At 45.6% G+C, this 18,975-nt stretch overlaps 2 protein-coding genes across 2 annotated transcripts in view; both read left to right on the top strand.

The window, feature by feature from the left end:
• LOC135818075 (uncharacterized) overlaps nt 1–18,975 on the top strand; it is a 47,869-nt gene that overhangs the window by 3,696 nt on the left and 25,198 nt on the right. The window lies entirely within an intron of this gene.
• The window catches only part of LOC135816679 (uncharacterized), a 10,059-nt gene continuing 4,961 nt past the window's right edge, over nt 13,878–18,975 (top strand). Inside the window, exons 1-2 of the mRNA XM_065329815.1 lie at nt 13,878–14,320; nt 15,495–15,883. Of these exons, the coding sequence (XP_065185887.1) occupies nt 15,499–15,883 (385 nt within the window). The 5' untranslated portion in view covers nt 13,878–14,320; nt 15,495–15,498. The remainder of the gene's footprint in view (nt 14,321–15,494; nt 15,884–18,975) is intronic.

Here is an 18,975-nt window from a genome sequence, read left to right as displayed (position 1 = left end):
CTAGACCTGCAAACACTGGTTTGTGACCTGGTGCAGGGCACTGACTACTTACTTGACTCACTTGATCAGATTTCATTGAGCATTCCCTGTGGAATACGGGAATGCAGGCTGGAAAACGAAACACGAGAAGCTAGTATAACCTGCCTATCCCTGGTAACTAGAGTGTAGGGTTCACGCAGGGAAGGACATACTGGAATTGACCATAATATCGGGTACGAAGGCTGAATATAAGACTGGGATTATTCCTATACATAGAAACATGTGTCAGTGCTGGGCTTCTATTCAAATCAGGTCGGTATTTAACCCTTTCTGTACAGACTGTACAACTTTCGATCCCCTGGGATCGAAACTTTTCAAGATTTCAATCGATCGTAACTCAGTCATTTGTGGGTTATTTTCAAAAACTAAGATATGTAGGTCAAAGAGAAAACTCCCAGCTGTCCATTGAAACAATCGCTGAAGCACTCCGATGTGCGGTTCTGGGAATGTATGTGTGTGTGTGTGTGTGTGTGTGTGTGTGCGCGTGTGTGTGTGTGCGTGTGTGTGTGTGCGTGTGTGTGCGTGTGTGTGCGTGTGTGTGCGTGAGTGTGTGTGTGTGTGTGTGTGTGTGAATAGCTGTATGGTGTAGACCAGGCTGAATAGTGACGGTCAATTCTTCAGCCTTGCAAGCTGTTGAATGGTGTAATCCCAGCACAAGTTGCTATGGCTTCTGCCATAGCATTGCTATCATCGCCTCCGGCGAGGTCAAGGTGTGTGTGTGTGTGTGTCCATTGTTGTTATCACCTGGCGATGGCCAAGTGTCGAAACGTTGTAAAATAACGGAACTTGTTCGGATGTGCAGCGCTCTTGGGATGGGTGTGTCCACTCAAATTCCTTTCTATGTATTATCGGTGTTGTGCAATTCTATTTTTATTTGTTTCTGGACATGTAGTTGTGTGTTCATGTGTCATCTGTGCCTTCTGTATTTTGCTGCTTTCGCAACAGACAATCCGTTTGACCTGGATGGGTTTGTGTGTGACATTCAACCATGGTTGAACAAAGTTGACGCAGATCAACTGCGACGGATGGTGGTCAAGAAGCATCTCATAACTGACAGCGCATCAATAGAGAGACTAAAGAGAATTCGGTCCCGGGATGGACTATCTGATCATAATGAGGAGCTCATCCAGTTGCTCAGAGCTGGTGGCCTAAAGACTTATCGTGATCTCGGTGTTGTCATTGAGGAACTTGGGTATGTGGACAAGAGCAAGGAAATGCTCTCCATTTTGTCCCACACAGGTACGTTGTGGGTATACTTTTACTGCAATGTGTTCAGCTTTGGTGGTGTTTAATGGACAGCTGAGAATTTTCTCTTCGACGTACATATTTTCGTTTTTGGAAATAACCCAGGAATGACTGAGTTACGATCGATTGAAATTTTAAAAAGTTTCGATCCCAGGGGATCGAAAGTTGTACAGTCCGTACACAAAGGGTTAATGTCCTTGGCTCACCATCTGAGTTCCCAGAGTTGGCTTGATCATTAAAGGGGAAGTCCGGTGAAAAATTTAAATTTCAGGGTCGGTAGAGTTTCGGCCGCTGAGTCGAATGGTGTTGGTCCCACGTGTCTCCGACAAAGCGTTCTCGAGATATTTCCGTTTGAAAAACTGAGTTTCGGGGGCTGCGCCATGACGTCATGCAGCCGCGCCACACCCTCCGCAACGTCATAGCGTGCAGCTAGGTCAAAAGGAGTGCTTGTGCGTGAAAGCAATAGTGTCAGTGCTATTTCAAATAATTTGGCGACCCATAGGCATAGTAGGTGGTGCAAGCGACTCCGAAGACGTAACTCCTTGTGAGAGTGAGGATGCGGTCATGGCTGACCTTCATGAGCTCGGTCTGGGGCTGAGAACCTCGGTATTCAGCTGAAGAAATGGCCGCGCGGGCTGGTCAAGAGTGAGCGCTACTGAGTTTGCGACTGATGAAGAAGCAGCAGCTATTGCAGACGAGGCTGACATAATTATCAGATCGCTGGAGAGCATAGTCGCCAAAATGGAGAAGAGTGATGCGAGTGCTCTAAATGTTGTTCCATACCGATTCGCTTAGAATCCAGTAGCCTGCCACATGGTGATGTTTTGGTGTGAACTTGGCATATTTCGGAGAACAGTGCAGGCTCTTTGAACCACGGGCACGAATCTTCGCTCGCAACGCTACGGGATCTGAAAGTTCTAGGTCCGGGAGCTGTTCGCTGTTTTGTCACTTGTCACGGTTGTGCGCTCATCGCTGTAGCATAAAATAATGAGGCGGGAGCAGAAAACTAAAATGTTCTTTCTCAAAGCACAATCACTGGCACCGGCAAGGAGAAACGCTCGTTCTCTGACTACATGACTGTACAATACGACTGATACGAGTGTAGTACATGACAAGTCCGTGTGTTGACTAGTTTTTTTTTCTGAGTCTTGTGACTCGAGTCTTGTTGTACCTACCCCAGCACGGCAGGAGTAGTTAGTTCCGTGTGTGATGAGTTTGTTGACTACATAGTACACTACAGGCAGCTAGCAGTAGCATGCACGCAGCGCATTGCTACAGCCGTAGAGCCTAGAGTATAGAGGCCAGTGCATGCCGACGGAAAAAGTCCAACTCGGAACGGCTAAAATACGGTATAACCTCGAGGTTTACCGAGCTGAAAATCACAGGGTACGTAGTGTTTGTAACACTGAATCGAATGGTCTTGGTCCGAAGAAGCTGCGACAAACGGTTCCCCAATCGAACGCGCTCCGAATATGGCCGTTTTGTACACATCTAGATAGTGTGGCTACCTGGCTGCACGCTGTGACGTCATCACCTGGATCTGGGTGAGGCGCGCTCAAATTTGCACATGTGCGATTGGGCGTATCTGACGAACCATAGGCCGCAGCCTCCTCGGACAAATACCATTCGACTCAGCGCCCCGAACTCTACGGACTGTGAAATTTAAATTTTTCACCGGACTTCCCCTTTAAGACCATTGTGACAATGACCGTTAGAACCATGTGATTTACTCACCTCCCACCGCTTTAGGAGGTGCATCTGCGCCTTGATTCTTGAAGCTGGTGGCATTTCCTACGGATGAGGAAAGCTACGTCTAACCGTGTCTGTCTTAACGCGAACTGTGAACTTCTTTTATGACCATGTACACATCTGTGATGGTGGTCGTTTTTCAGTTCGCTGTGTTGTACATTTCCTTCTAATAACTGTGACTTTGCTTGTAGGTTCAGCTAAAGTTCAGCATGATACTTCAAACACTGCGTCCACGAGAGCTGCAGTCTACCAAGGAGCATTGCGCAAGCACTACACAGCTGTGCAGAGAAGCCTGGAGATAGATGTCGTGGACTGTATCAAGAGTTTGCGAGCCGATGGTCATGTGAACGACGATGGCGTGAAGGAAGCGAGGGCTCTGATGAAGTCAAGCGGACGAGCACAGGCTCTGGATCACCTGTGCTGTGTGCTGGAGGAGTTGTCGGTCGAAGGCATGTGCTACTTTGTGGAGAGTGTACTACCATTTCAAGGTCTATCTCAGCTAGTGGAAACATTTCAAGCTTGTCCCGGTCCTGGAAAGTGCACTCTGAATCACCATGATCTCCACACTGCTCCCAATGCTGATGTCAATGGGAAAGTGTTGGATGAAGTTTACACTGCAAGTGCTACTTCTTCTCCACTGGAAGACAAGGTGCAAACTGGGGTAAGAATGGATCAATTTTTCCTTTTGTTTTGGTGGTGTCATCGGGTAGTAGGGTACCCGCGCGACCTGTAATGGGAGCGGGTTGTCGGTTAGCAGTTTGCGCCTGAGAACTCGATCGCGTAGTTGGAGTACGGTGTTTTCGCAACGGTGCATGTAAGAAGTACAGCTACTTGCGTACTGTACACTTCTCTATGTAGCGGAAGTGCACACTCACTGTACAAACGCATTGTGGCGATCCCGCTCATGCAACGCCATGTTACTCGTACTATGTAAAAGATACCCAATAGGGTACCCATACTACCAAGATAGAAATGCCCGAACTCGTTACCCGATCAAGCCCCTAACCGTTGCGGCCCTACTTTTGTTAATGGGGAAGTATACCCTAAAATCAAATTTTCACCATTTGTAGTCTTCGGGGTGCTGAGTCGAATGGTCGTGGTCCGAGGAAGCTGAGACGCTCCCTTCCTACTTGAATCCCAATCGAACTCGCGCACTTCCACCGAAACTGGGTGACTGCGCCCTACTAGATGGGGATTTGTATGCAAAATGTCACTAAAAGCGCCATTTCGTTCTTATAAAAGCACGGATGACCGCCAATGGCCCATGTGTTGTAGTCTTTTGGACGCTGAGTCGACTGGTTTTGGTCCGAAAAGGCTGCGATGCAGCGTTCCTCCTTTATTCCCAATCGAACATGGTTGAACAAGCGGTCACGTGCTCCTGCGTACACCAGTCACCTGGTCACCGTGCCTGCAGGGTACAACTTACTAGCCTGTTTGACCTTTTTTGGGTGCAGTCCTGTCACTCGAGTTGAACCTTGGTGTGAAAGTTGTCGCCTGCTGGCGTGGTGACCAGGTGATTTGGGCACCCAGGAGCACGTGACCGCTTGTTCAACCATGTTCGATTGGGAATAAAGGAGGAACGCTGCATCGCAGCCTTTTCGGACCAAAACCAGTCGACTCAGCGTTCAAAAGACTACAACATATGGGCCAATCGCGGTCATCCGTGCATTTATAAGAACGACATAGCACTTTTAGTGAGATTTTGCATACAAATCCCCATCTAGTAGGGCGCAGTCACCCAGTTTCGGTGGAAGTGCGCGGGTTCGATTGGGAAAAAAAGAAGGAAGGGAGCGTCGCAGCTTCCTCGGACCAAGACCATTCGACTCAGCACCCAGAAGACTACAACTGGTGAAAATTTGATTTTAGGGTATAACTTACTTCCCCTTTGAGGTTTCCTCCAAAAAATGTATTAAGTACTAGTAGAGAGCCAGTTGTCTAAATATTTCCAATGTTGTGGCTACTGCATGGGAAAGAGTGAACACCTGTATGTCAGTAGAGATCAGGTGCATGTTTTCCTCTTTTGTTAGTTTTTAGTTTTCCAAGCCAGGGGCAATTTCGGAAGGTAATTTAGTGTGGTACGGTCAGCCATCTGAAGTACAGTGTACTCGTGGGTGAGGGGTGGCTGAGCCAAAATATTTGCAAATTTAGAGCCCAAATCAGTACATGTTATTGATCCACGGGGTACTTACGGCAAATATTGGTACGGTCAATACCGTACTGACCATACCGTGTGCGACGCCTCTGCAAGCAAACATATCCAGGTATTGTGCTGGATGGGAAAAGTCACATCTTTTCTTTCTTTTTCACAGCTCATAAGAACATTAGTGAATGTGGAAGGTAGATACATCATGAACATTTTCACATATCATGGTGTAGATCTTAAAATGCCTGAATTCCCTGCTAAATAAATTATCCAACTGGTGTGCCTATTTTCTGCACTAGATGTCTGAGCTTCACCAGGAAGTACTGCGTTCAAGCTATGTGGAATTGAAGTGTAGTTTGGACATAGAAGAGGGCATTCTGGACCGTCTCTATGCAGAGAGCATCATCACCCAACGCTTCTGCAAGAAACTCCGTGCTATGGATGATCATGAAGATCAGGTAATGCTTGCGTTGGTGTGTAATTGCTTCTCATGGAACTATTGACGGAACTATTGATGGAACTATTGATGGAACTATTGATGGAACTACTGATGGAACTTTGCTCAAAAGCCTACAAAGACTAAGTAGTCACTGTGAGTGTCACTTCAGGGCCGCCAGAGCCGGTCCGGCTGGTCTGCCCATGGCCGGACCACAGTTCCCAGCTGGATGGTCCACAAAGTTCGCACAAAACAGGTGTAAGAAATGTTAGAGGTACACGACTCGACTGCTGTTGTACGTGCACATGTAGCTCAGGACTCTGCAGCACGACATCACCTCCCATGGATATCAAAGTAGCTTTGATTGTGTTTTCTGAGTAAGATTTTCTGCGTTTTCCGGAGCACCACAAGATGCCCAAATTTGCTCTATTTCACGTAAAATTTCAAAATTGTCTCTGGACCCCACCCACCCCAAAGGTCCGCCGGACCACTTCCAAACTCCTTCTTCCGGCCCTGCACATTCTAGTTTCATTTATACATTTTGGTGAACATTTCCATTTCAGGGAAATTTTGAAATCAGAAACAGTATCACCACTCAATGTCAATACATTTTTCCATTTTATTGGACACATTGGAAGTACAGTGAAGCCTGTCCAAGACGACTGCTCAAGAGACCTTCAAAACGTGGTCTCTGTAACCGGGTCGTCTCCTTATCCAGGGTCATTTGACTAGAAGTGGCATCCCTTGGTCCTGGTTGTAGTGGTCTACTAAGAAAGGTGGCGGCTTAATCTGAGTGATTTCAGTTACAGTTTTTACTGTACCATGATGGTTGGAATGTAGGGGTGAAACGAAGGTCTCAATTTGCCAAACGAACCTTCTCCATGAAAACGAACGAAGGTGTCGAAGGATTCTTTTACCAGTTCACAGTTTCTCTTCAAGCACACTCTGTGCATGTGCCCTATAAAGTACACGACTGTGCACATATTTGCTATGCAGTCACCACAATTGGCACACCCATAGCTTTTGCACTGCGCAGTTTGCACCCCAAACTGCCCAAGACCACAATTGTACTTCTTGCCACCTTGGCCGTGAAAGGCCATGCTCAAGCGCAGTCCGTGGCCTACTATGGACTTGCAGTGGCACCTACCGGGAGCCAAGTGGACACAAAACTAGTCGACTGTCCAAACTACAGTACAGTACCTCCTGTATACAAGGAAGATCAGTGCATGTGTGTGCAGAAATCGTCTATTGACCTTCTTTTGAATTGAAAACGAAGGTTTGTTTCAAATGAAAACGAAGGTTCTTCGAACCTTTGACACCTTCGTTTCACCCCTATTGGAATGTAAAGTTTCTTTTGGAATTTCAAGCCACAAAGTCTTGGTATTTTGTGCAAAAGTGGCCAATGGCAGACTACATACAAGCATGACAGTTTGTATGTACAACCTGAAACATTCTTTCCCGGTCTCCACATGTCTGGGCAAAAGTAGTGATGAGACAGTCAGGTGCTACAGTGCAATGGATAACGTTAGAAATTGTGCTTGTTTTTGATTGTTTTATGCTAGGTCTCTGTCTTCTTGGAAGCACTGCCACGCTGCGGCGCACAGGCCTTCCACCTGTTTGTTACCGCTCTCAAGGAGAGCGAGAAGCTGGCCCACCAGGAGCTTGTGGACCTACTGAAGGAAAAGCTGTGGAAACTGTCGTCCGTAAGTTGATAACATCTACTGCTGCTTTCCTCTTTCCATTTGCTCTGCTGTTAATCGGGTGCAGCGAATGTGATTTTTGGTCTTTGACCACTTTGTTGCTGGGTCTGATCTTCTCACCTCCCACCGCTTTAGAAGCTACATCTGCGCTTTGATCTTTGAGGGTGTTAGCGTTCTGTTCGGTCTCTAGCTGACCATCTTTGATTTTTTTTAAATCACGGATTCCACCTGTGAGAGGGTTTTCTGGTTACTTTATTATTTGTTTGGTCAATACGGAGTTAGTACTCGGGCAAAAAATGGTTTTAGGGAAGCACACTCGGGGACCAATGAGGTCACACTCGCCATGACTGTGCCCGGTAGCCAGCAAGTTTTTGTTACGTCATCCCTGTTCAGTCGGGTGATATGTAACATGGTGGCGTTCGTACCAAAGAGTAGTCAAAATGTGATTCTGTCTAGACAGAAGGGGTGTTTTTTTCTAGGTTTTGGCCAGTGTCACGCATTTGCATGATGGTGCAGTCTTCAACCAGTGAAGTGCCTGCCTGTTTGTACGTAACAGTGCACTACTGTTATGTGTGTCACGATTTCTAGCCAATATCATCGTGGCGTGATTTAGCACATTGACCCCATCATGTTTCGTCGTTCGGCGCGGTTTTATATTTTTCCGCTTCTCCATGCTCTAGTCAAACCTTTGCAATTTCTAGCTTCTCCCTCCCCTTCTGATTCCAGTGTAGGGATCTTTCTACGAGTCTTGTCATGTTGAGAGTACAGTGAACTAGCAACTGTTCACGATCATGTCGTGAGGCGAAGAACCCTTTCATATCAGTGCAAGATTGCATATAGTAGTAAAAGAAATAAGATACAGCAGAATAGTAGTGTGTGCTCCATATGGGGATCTAGTAGTGTACTGGAGTGTATGGTACAGTGCAGGGCACATCTAGATAGGGTATGAATCAATACTAGAGGCATGCTATAATGGATAGTCTAGACCTATAATGGATAGTCTAGACCTATAATGGATAGTCTAGATCTATAATGGATAGTCTAGATCTATAATGGATAGTCTAGATCTATAATGGATAGTCTAGATCTATAATGGATAGTCTAGATCTATAATGGATAGTCTAGATCTATAATGGATAGTATAGATCTATAATGAGAGGAGACAGCACCAGCTATCAATGGCAGCATATAGTGCACGACGGGTAAACACGCATACAATAGAACACTACTCAATCTGCGGACAGAACTGTTTCGTCCTTTCTGGACTCATCAGTGCAGCACAGAGAACATGATAGCAATGAAAAAATAACAATGATTTTACAATAGAACACTACGATTCCTAGAACATGTGTATTCCCTTTTGTGATTGGGATGGGAGGAGGGGGGGGGGGGAGGGGTAGGTCGAGAAGCTTAGTACACAGCACCGGCAGAAACAGTTTTTGATTGGTCCGGCTGAGCCGGCATAGTCTTTTCTTCTTTTGTGTATCATATTGTGGAAAAAAATGAGCTCCTCAGCAGTTCACTGTGACACTCGTTATTGGCCAAAAGGTTGGTCCGATTATGGTCAGCCTAGCCAGTCTGGTTCCGTTGTGTCTTGAATACAACCTACTTGTACTTGGCCTGAAGCGTACCTAGTACCCAATATGATTGTACCCAATATGACTGCTGCTGGTGTTGTGGATTTGTACCCGTATCATTTGTGGACATGTTGAATCTCTCGTCATTTCATTATGTTCCTATGATTCCCCGTTAATCAACCGTGTGCTCTCTGTCCGCTTTGCCAGAGATCCAGTATGGCTGGCAATGTGACTGTGCAGTATGCAAATGTAAACTGAGAGATTCACAGAGAATGTTAGAACTAAGTTAACCCTTTTAGCGTTCGGCTCCTATTCCCAATCGAACACAGGTGAGTAACCGGTCAAGTGCTCATGAGTACACTAGTCACCTAGTCACCATGCCAGCAGGCTACAACTTTCACAGCGTTCCTGTCACTCGAGTTGAACCTTTGAACCTTTGAGTTGAAACTTGGTGTGAAAGGTGTAGCCTGCAGGCATAGTGACCGGGCGACTGGTGTACGCATGCTCACGTGACCGCTTACTCACCCGTGTTCGATTGGGAATAAGGACCGAACGCTGCATCGCAGACTTTTCGGACCAAAACCACTCAGCTTCCAAAAAACTGCAACATATGGACCAATCGTGGTCATCCGTGCTTTTATGAGAATGAAATGGCGCTTTTAGTGACTTTTTGCATACAAATTCCCATCTAGTAGGGCACAGTCACCCAGTCTCGGTGGAAGGGCGGGAGTTCGATTGGGAATAAAGGAGGAGGGGAGCGTCTCAGCTTCCTCGGACCAAGACCATTCGCCTCAGCACCCCGAAGACTAGAACTGGTGAAAATTTGATTTTAGGATTTCCCCTGATTTTCCCTGGTGAAAAATGTATTACACAGAATGGTAGGTTTGGAGCCAGCAACGTGAGGCTTTGTGTGTGTGTGTGTGTGTGTGTGTGTGTGTGTGTGTGTGTATGTGTGTGTGTGTGTGTATGTGTGTGTGTGTGTGTGTGTGTGTGTGTGTGTGTGTGTGTGTGTGTGTGTGTGTCCCATATGGTGCAGTGGTATGTGCAGCGATTTCCAATCGATAGGTTGCGGGTTCGATTCCCGACGATTATGGTCACACACGTCTTTCTTCTCTTTCTCAGACTCTTCCTGACTTTTCTTTCATTCTCCTGGGTGGTTACCAACAGCCAGTGCATGCCGGAGTATGTGGTGTGATGTGTGTGTGGGAAAAAAAGAAAAAAAAAGAAAAAAGAAAAAGACCAAAAATAGGGATTCACTGGCCAGAAAAAGTCACTTCAAATAGCTGTATGGTGTAGACCAGGCTGAATACTGACGGTCAATTCTTCAGCCTTGCAAGCTGTTGAATGGTGCAATCCCAGCACAAGTTGCTATGGCTTCTGCCGTAGCATTGCTATCATCGCCTCCGGCGATGGGCGTCAAAGGTCAAAGGTCAAGGTGTGTGTGTGTGTGTGCGTGCGTGCGTGCGTGTGTGTTGTTTCAGGACTCAGTGCATTTATGACGGCCTCTTTGTGTATGCTTTGTCCCTGTAGGGTCTGTGAAGGTTACTCTGCTGGTGGACCGGCCGTGAGCTGCTATGTACCCACAACGAGCTGTATCAGTGAATGGTGTGTGCAGACCGCCACTCTACTGGGCGGTCGTATTGTTTCTGATCAAGTTTGTTCCGGTCTTCTAAGACCGTTTCTAGTTATGTTTCTTTTATGCCGTCTTGAGCTCTTGTCTGGCATTCTAACTGGTGTAGATAAGAATGAAATAAACTTTACTTTATCCTGTATTTTGCTAGAATATTCTCCTAGTGAAATGGTTGACGATGCAAGTTAGAGTATGATAAAATCCACACTGCACTGCACTGCTAGTTTGTATTTGCTATCTATCTATATCGTAAGCTTTGGTGCACGGAATTGTGATGCCTTTTGAGATACAGTTGGAGCTGCTCAGCTGCGCTGAGGACCTACCGGCTGGTGGTATCTTGATAATTTTAATTATTATGATTCTGTGGGTCTACACAGTACGTTGAGTGCACTCTTTACTCTGAGTCTACTGAGTTTTATGTTTCGAGTTTCAATACTAGAAGATATCCTTGACACACGTTTCTTTCTAGCAGAGCTTATAGTTTTGTTTTCGCTCTAGAGATCAGCCTGTGTTCTTTCACACCCGTAGTCAGCATAGAATTTCTAACTAACTGAGGAACTCAACGGCATGTTCACCTCTGAAAGTTGCATTGCCTGAGAATAGGCATATGGAGAGGTACTCGCATTGCAAGTAGTTTGTACCGACGTATAATATGGACTTGTACGGTATTGTTTTTCTTTTTCTTTTTTCGGATCGCTGTGTTTGGCGGCATCACACGGTTATCATGAATGTGAATTATGACAATGAGGAATACCTCATCAGTGCATCGGGAAGGTGGCTCACAGTACTTGCTCACTATGTTGAACTAATTATTACTTGGGCAATGGTATTGAGTGCAGCTAGCACAATGACAGTATGTACATTGTACACGTACACCGAAGAAGTGGGGAGTCTGCCTAGTACTTCAGAGCCTACATTAGACCAGTATTTTTCATGTACACTCAATTCACATTTGAGTCACCATGTATCATTGTATGCATTGGTATGCTGTGCTTGCCTCAAGTTACGGTGAAATTTTAGCCTGGCCGTTCTTTTGGGCGCCCGACAGTACTCGCCTCTTTTGGGTTCCTAAGAGACTTAGTTTTGAGAGTATGGGCCAGTCCTGAAAATTTGATGGAATGTTTTGTTTTGTTTTGTTTGGCAGTGAAGAGACCGTTGTTGGGGTTGGAGACGTGAATCGTAGTGTTGTGTCAGTGGTTGCGTTGGAGTTTAGGGAAAATTGGAAGTCTTTTCGTCTTGCAATATGGCTGCCCGTAGCCAACAAAATTATTTATATTTCACCCTGCACTTGTCATGGCTGATGTGAGATGTGAGAAAGAATCATACTGTACATATATGTTTCAGTGGTTGCCTTGGAGTTTAGGGAAAATTAGAAAGTCATTTGGGTGTAGCCGCTGCTGCAAGGAAAAGCAAAATTTAATATTCGTGGCGTTTGGTCCTTTTGAAGTTTTGTGTTATTTCGCCATACAAGATTCACCATAGCAACTGTTGTCCTAACCCCGCCTAGTACCATGGTTACTACATTCTAGTCTTGTTGAGAATGCAGAGACTCTGCGAATCTGACGCGGCCAGGGAGTCGTAAAAGCCCGGGAGAGGACACGGCACACATTCCTAGAAAACATCTTTGCCTCGCGCTGCCGGGGAACGCTGCCAGGGAACGGTGTTGCGAGGCAAGGAAATTATTATTTTCGAAAATTGTGATGTCTTCTTGAATTGGGACATTCTCCGATTTCTCTTAGAGCACGGAGACGATTGCTCCGTCGAGTCTTCTGATCTCTATTTTCATCCTCAATTCTTCCAGCTGCCTCACTCATTCTCTCTCAGTTTATCGAAGTTAATTTATTCTGAGGCGATGGAAATGCAAGATAAGTCCCTAATTGTACTTCACTTTTATTTGAGCCTTGGGGTGAACGAAATGAGATTTGTGGAAAATGACGCCACTTCCCGTGTTAGCCGCTGGTCGTATCATACAGCCCATATTCCATTGCAGGTGATGGGCGAACGTTCGTGTTGAGATCCGCTGAGCTTCCTCGTACTCGTGGAGTTGAATTTGTGGCAGAAATTGCACTGAATTGCAGTCAAATGGTTGTGAATGAAACGAGATTTGTGGAAAATGACGCCACTTCCCGTGTTAGCCGCTGGTCGTATCATACAGCCCATATTCCATTGCAGGTGATGGGCGAACGTTCGTGTTGAGATCCGCTGAGCTTCCTCGTACTCGCGGAGTTGAATTTGCGGCAGAAATTGCACTGAATTGCAGTCAAATGGTTGTGAATGAAACGAGATTAGTGGAAAATGACGCCACTTCCCGTGTTAGCCGCTGGTCGTATCATACAGCCCACATTCCATTGCAGGTGATGTGCGAACGTTCGTGTTGAGATTCGCTGAGCTTCCTCGTACTCGTGGATTTATGAATTTGTGTCAGAAATTGCACTGAAATTGCAGTCGCGTGGACTTCTGTGTGTGTGTTGTGAGTGAATCGCAACGGCTCCCTTCCTTCAGCATCGTCAAAACGCAACATAGAGCATTATTACGCACTCGTTCCATGATTCATGATATTGCCTGGATTCTTTTAAAAACAATCAATGTGTGTTCCCTAGATCCCTATCTATCTACATTGTACATGGTTACAGGTCGTTATTTATAAATCTTGATAATTTCAACACTTTTCTACTCGCATACTGACTTTAGCCGTTTAGGAAGCGGAAGGCTCAGCCTCCAGGTTAGCCAGAAAGGTTCTCAGTGAATCTAACTGAAGTCTTGGCGAGTGTACAAAAGGTAAACCTATCACTTGTACTTCATAACGGAATTGTGCACAAAAATGCGCACACACACACACACACACACAAACACTGTACAAACACACACAAAAGTACAAGCACATGTGCACATACACACGCCTCCCCCCCCCCCCCCCACACACACTCAACTCCCCACCCCCTGTACCATGTGTACTGAGTCTGACAGACAGACACACAATCATGTTTATGCTTCCTTCGCCACTAGTTTCGGCGGGGGGGGTCGGTGTAAACAACGAGTTGTAAAATATTGGTATTTTAGGACTCCCTGCCCTGAAGACGAGCACAGCGCCGTGGATCGAGCAGGTCCGGCCGCGCCGGCCTAGCGTGCTTCACTTAGTCTTTCTGGCCGAGGCAAACATCGTCCGCGTGCGCGCATCCCGTGTCCTCTCCCGGGCTTTTACGACTCCCTGGACGCGGCCAATGCATGCCCCCCCCCCGGCCAGAATGAACGCGCCAAACCAGCTCTGTGACTCTGTCCGTAACCATGGTAACGACCTTCGATCGGATCGATCCACCGGTACCATGGGCGGTAGCCCGGCTAGCCCCACTAGTGTACTTCCCAACGGCCCAAGCCGGCCTGGTCGCTACGGAAATCATCATTCTTTATTCATCATAGCTGTTCCCGTAGCGTCTTCACAGTCTGTACCTGGTGCGGTGTGTGTTTGGTAAAGACGCAGTTGTTACCGTTCATCTGCGAAGAAGAGGTACAGCTCTATTGTGTTTGATAGCAGTTTTGTACACTGTAGTCTCCTGGGCAGCATATCCTTGTCCCAGAACCAGAGAAAGTAGACCTGTTCAGTATCATCCACTAGTACATGTACTGGAGAAATCACTGTCGGTTCGTGTGTCCGTCGGTGACTAACGAAGTCTGGACGACCACGTAACATCGTTGTTTTCTCTCGAGTCAGCGTAATGGGTTGATGATAAGCCACTAGTGCGACTTGTGCTGGAAATACGAAGCTGCACTGTATCTGCGGCTATCCGCGGTGTTCACGGCAAGGTACAGTGCGAGCATAAGCTCAATAAAACTGCTATAACTATAAGCTAGATGGTGTCGTCTTTGAAACCTTCAAGCTGTACACTCAGTCATTGCCAGACATGCGAGATGGGTTGGAGATATTATTAGACACTATCTCATAGCATGTGACAAGCATAGCTAATGCAGAGACAGAATCCCCTGAGACAAGGGCGTTGAGCCAGCCACGGCAATAGTAAGCTTTATCCTATGTGGAGAATTTATTTAGATTTGAATGAGGTGAGAAAAATCCGTGGTAGTGGTACCCAGCAGTGTTGTACATCGAATTCATTCCAACGTACATGATTGTAGTACAACACGGTAGGGAAAATGACAAACGTAAATGCATTGTATAACATTGCGCTTCACAGAGGCCAGCGAACTTCTGGGGGAAGTTGACGCCATGCTAGAGCAGAGTTTTCACCATATCAGGCTTCTATGCTTTCCTCAAACTGTTGAATACTTTCCTATGTAACGTTACATGCATATCCATCTCTATTATGTCACTGAACCTAATATCTCTTGTCATACACACAGCGTTTACATAGAATGATAGTTTACAATGAATGCAGCGAATCGAATTTTCAGTATTTCACCTCTTTGGTTCTGGGTCTGATCTACTCACCCGCCCACCACAACTGCACCTTGATCCTACAGTTGCAGAGGGTGGTGGCGTTCCTGCGGATGCGGAAAATTCGTCCGAGTATCACGTGAACCATGAATATCTTTACCCATGATGTAGTGAAATGATTGTGTGTACATATGAACAGTAGTGGTGTAGAACAGAGGACTGTGTTGTAGGTGAAGTGTGTCTAGTTAGCCAAAAATGAACAGAATTATGTTAGTTTTACATACCGGTATGTGGCTATGGAGAACACGCAGTGACAGTGTAAGTGGTGGTGGTATGGATGCATGCATGATAGTTTTTGCACCATGCATATCGGTCTATGCCATGTGTGTGTGTGTGGGGGGGGGGGGGTAACATATGGGAGGTGAATACATATACCTGTATTGTGTTACACTGTACAGCCAGTCTTCTGTTGTATTGTCATCCATACTTGAATTCTCATTGAATCCATTATTCTATGATCAGAATATACAATCATATTCTGTTTTTTTTGTGTTTTTCTTTGTGTGTTTTGTATAACTTTGTGTTTAGAACGATGCCGTTTGACTTCTGGGATGATGTTGTGCTGCCAGGATGGCATGACATAGCTCAATGCAAGATTGCGCATCAATCAGTCAAGAATGGAGTCATGGCAACTGATGAACATCATCCACGTATCAGCAGAGATCCCATTCTGAAGAGACATGTGTTGGGTTCGAAGGACGACTACGCCATCGCTAATAGTAGTTCAGAAGAGGACAGGTTGGCCAGCTATGTTGCCTGGTTGATTACCTACAAGAGAGGACCATCAGGTGTCCAGAACTTCATTCAAGCCATCCAGTCTTCACCTTTCCCGTCCAATGGTGTTGTTGGTGGAGTGCTGGAGAGAATTTGGAAAGCTCGTAAGAATGATCATCCTGATGAAGATGTCAAGGATCCATGTACGTAAAAGATTGCCATATTGCAAGTCAGTTCTAACACTTACACCCAGTTTATTTAAGCAGGGGAGTAGTGCAATGATTTCATGGTATTTTGTATTGTAAACTTTCATACAGTGAAACCTGTCTAAGGCGACCACTCAAGGGACGAGAAAAAGTGGTCGCCGTTTCCAGGTGGTCTTCTTATCCAGGTTCAGTGGGTCACGTGACTCTATCCACATGTGCTACATCATTGTGATAAGTGCATCACAGTGCACACACGTACAGGTATGCTACTCTAGCACGACTCATGTGCCTGGGGTCCTTAGACCTGTCAAGCGTCGTGCATGCACCATGCACATCTACACTTCCTGCACTGACGTGTAGATCTACCATGCATGGTACACCATGCATGGTAGATCTACACTTCCTGCACTGACGTGTAGATCTACCATGCGTGGTACACCATGCAATGCATACTTTTACATGTACAGTCAGACCTCGCTTAACCGCACACATCTGTTTTCCACAAAAACATCCGGATAGGCGAGGTAACCGGATTACTGAACACACATACTGTACATGCATGTGGCATGTCAAAAGCAGTGACATCGTACATACATGTAGACAGGTCCTATGCAGTACAACTAGCGTGCCCAGTATGTAAAACAAGTGAGAAAAAGTGTGATGTTATGCTGGTGCATGTTACAACATTATACAAGATCATGCATTCTATTCTGTAGAGTGGAACTACAGTATATTCATAAAAAGATGGACTTCTAGCCTTTGGCTATAAATGGGTCACACCTTTTAGAATATTTTTCTGCACTCCCGTATGGAATCCTCTTCTAATTAGGTTTCTGAAGTCTATTTGCCCAAAAAGCAAGCCATAAGAAGAATAGGATTTCGGCCAGGTTTTGCCCAAAAGCATTGATTTGGGAGATATATCAAAATCCAGGCCGCTTGACCCCGCCTGCAACAGTGCATTGTGCGCTTCAAACCCAGTTCAGGCACCCCTTTTGGACCCGGTTTCAAATTTTCCAGCACTGCGCTGTGTACGATAATATCACGAAAATCGCCAAATAGGGGAGCTCGCCAGAGCCAGGGACCATCTTTTTTATGAATGGACTGTAGAGCCGGCATACCATCAATGGGAATGAAAAACATAGTTGAGCCGATGTAGGATAATTACGACTCATGCATTGTACCATCGTGTTACGGGTTTTAGTCAATACATGTCTGTACAAAAGTACTGAAATGAACATGATTGCACTCACTATAGTGTAATTGTGCTATGTAAGTTTAATAACGAGACGTGTAGATCTTTACTTGATCAACTGATGCCAAGTATTGTTTGGTGCAAAGATCCATCAATCTTTGTAACGCTACATGGAGTTTAGACTAAAACTGAGCATGTATGTCACATATGCTGTATCCAGTCAAATTATCAACCAATGCATTTGCAATACTCAAGGCTACGCGAAAGTTAAAAATTATTATTTGAAGTAAAGAAAAAAGGACCAAGAAACTACAAGTTACGCTATAATGTCCACTAACACCACCAGTTACACCAGTTACAGTTCCCCTCCTCGTGTTATTTCTATAACTTAGAACCTTCCAAGTTGGAAGGCCGTTGGAGTGCGCATCCAACTTGATGTGCTAGAGCTGTTGGCCAGTTAGTTGTAGAACGTCAGTACCGTCGATCAGTGTCGTGCAATGTTATCGCATGCCTGAGCTGATTGTTTCGTAAATGGCGGTGTGAGTGGACAATCTAACGTAACTTGTAGTTACTTGGTCCTTTTTTCTTTACTATAAATTTATCCTTGGCTCTCCACCCGAGTCCATTATTATTTGAGTGCACATTTTGCCTGAGTTCAAATGTAGTCTAAAAATATACTTCCTCCGCACCACCGAAATGTGCACTTATTTTTTTAAGAGCCTGTGAGCAATCATTCCTTTGACATTGGCAAAAGAGTACGTCAATAATCGGATCCAAGTATCTAGAAAGGGAAGACATCTTTCTTAGCCGACGCAGTTTGATGATGGCTCAAGCTAATGGCGACTCAAATCCTCTCCAATTAACTGTAATCAGCATTGAGTGACACAGACACACACACACAAAAAATGAGTCATACGATGTGTGAAAGTTTCAACTTCCGTGCTTCTGGGCTTTGCACGCAAAACCAGTTTGCGCAGCTATTGCACGCATGCCCGACATGTGGGCTCGTGCATGGAAAACCTGGACGCATTGCTGCGATCGCGAGGTCCTGTACGCACTAGCTGCTATCCGCGGAAGCCGGCGCTGTACTAGCCTGCAGCACGCAGTGTCAAATTGGAGTGCTTTTTGTTTCAAGATCCTGCGCTGTGAGTTCTCCATCTCCTGCCAAAGTCTGAACAAGTGAAATACCAGTAGCTCACATTATGTCATTGTTCCGTCTGGATCTGTAGAGCTGAAAGGCTAAAAATGAACCTTGACTACTGGTCAGAGTGCAGAGCTTGATTACCATGCAACTCTGAGTTGAGATCTATTTTTGTTCCAATGGAGTTCTGCTGAAATACTATGGAGAGGCTGGCTCGGGAAAAGTGCTCTGCTGGTCCTTATGCTGTGACGTGCTGTTGTTTAGAATTTGATGTTGTGCCCGTAGCCAATTTGTGATTGCTCTCACACCATACGAGAGTAGAAAAGCCTTCAGATTAGTCTTGCTAGGCAGATCGTGTCTCTCAAGTACATACTGATCCTGTCAGAAATAAGAATGTGTCCAGTTTAAGGTAACATGACAAACTTATCGCCGAAGTCGCACCAACTTCTTCATGACAAACTTATACTATGGAAAAGATCAGCGCACATTGCGGTGGGGTGGCAAAAGTATGAAGATGGCATTCAGACAAAGACAAAAAAGCGGCGACAAGTACGGAAAAGTGTGTACACTGGTGGGCCAGAAGACGGTGCAGCAGCACGTACAAAGGGGTGACACAAACACAGCAAAAACGCAGCAGCAGGCCGCAACAGAGTGACACAAACGCAGCAGTATGTACAACATACCTATTTGTATACAGCATATTATTTCCTAGTGTGCAGGTCAAATGCAGTCTTTGTTATGGTAGTACAGTGTATG

Source organism: Sycon ciliatum, chromosome 5, assembly GCF_964019385.1.
Source record: "Sycon ciliatum chromosome 5, ocSycCili1.1, whole genome shotgun sequence".
NCBI lineage: Eukaryota > Metazoa > Porifera > Calcarea > Leucosolenida > Sycettidae > Sycon > Sycon ciliatum.
This window is presented reverse-complemented; position numbering and strand designations above follow the sequence as displayed.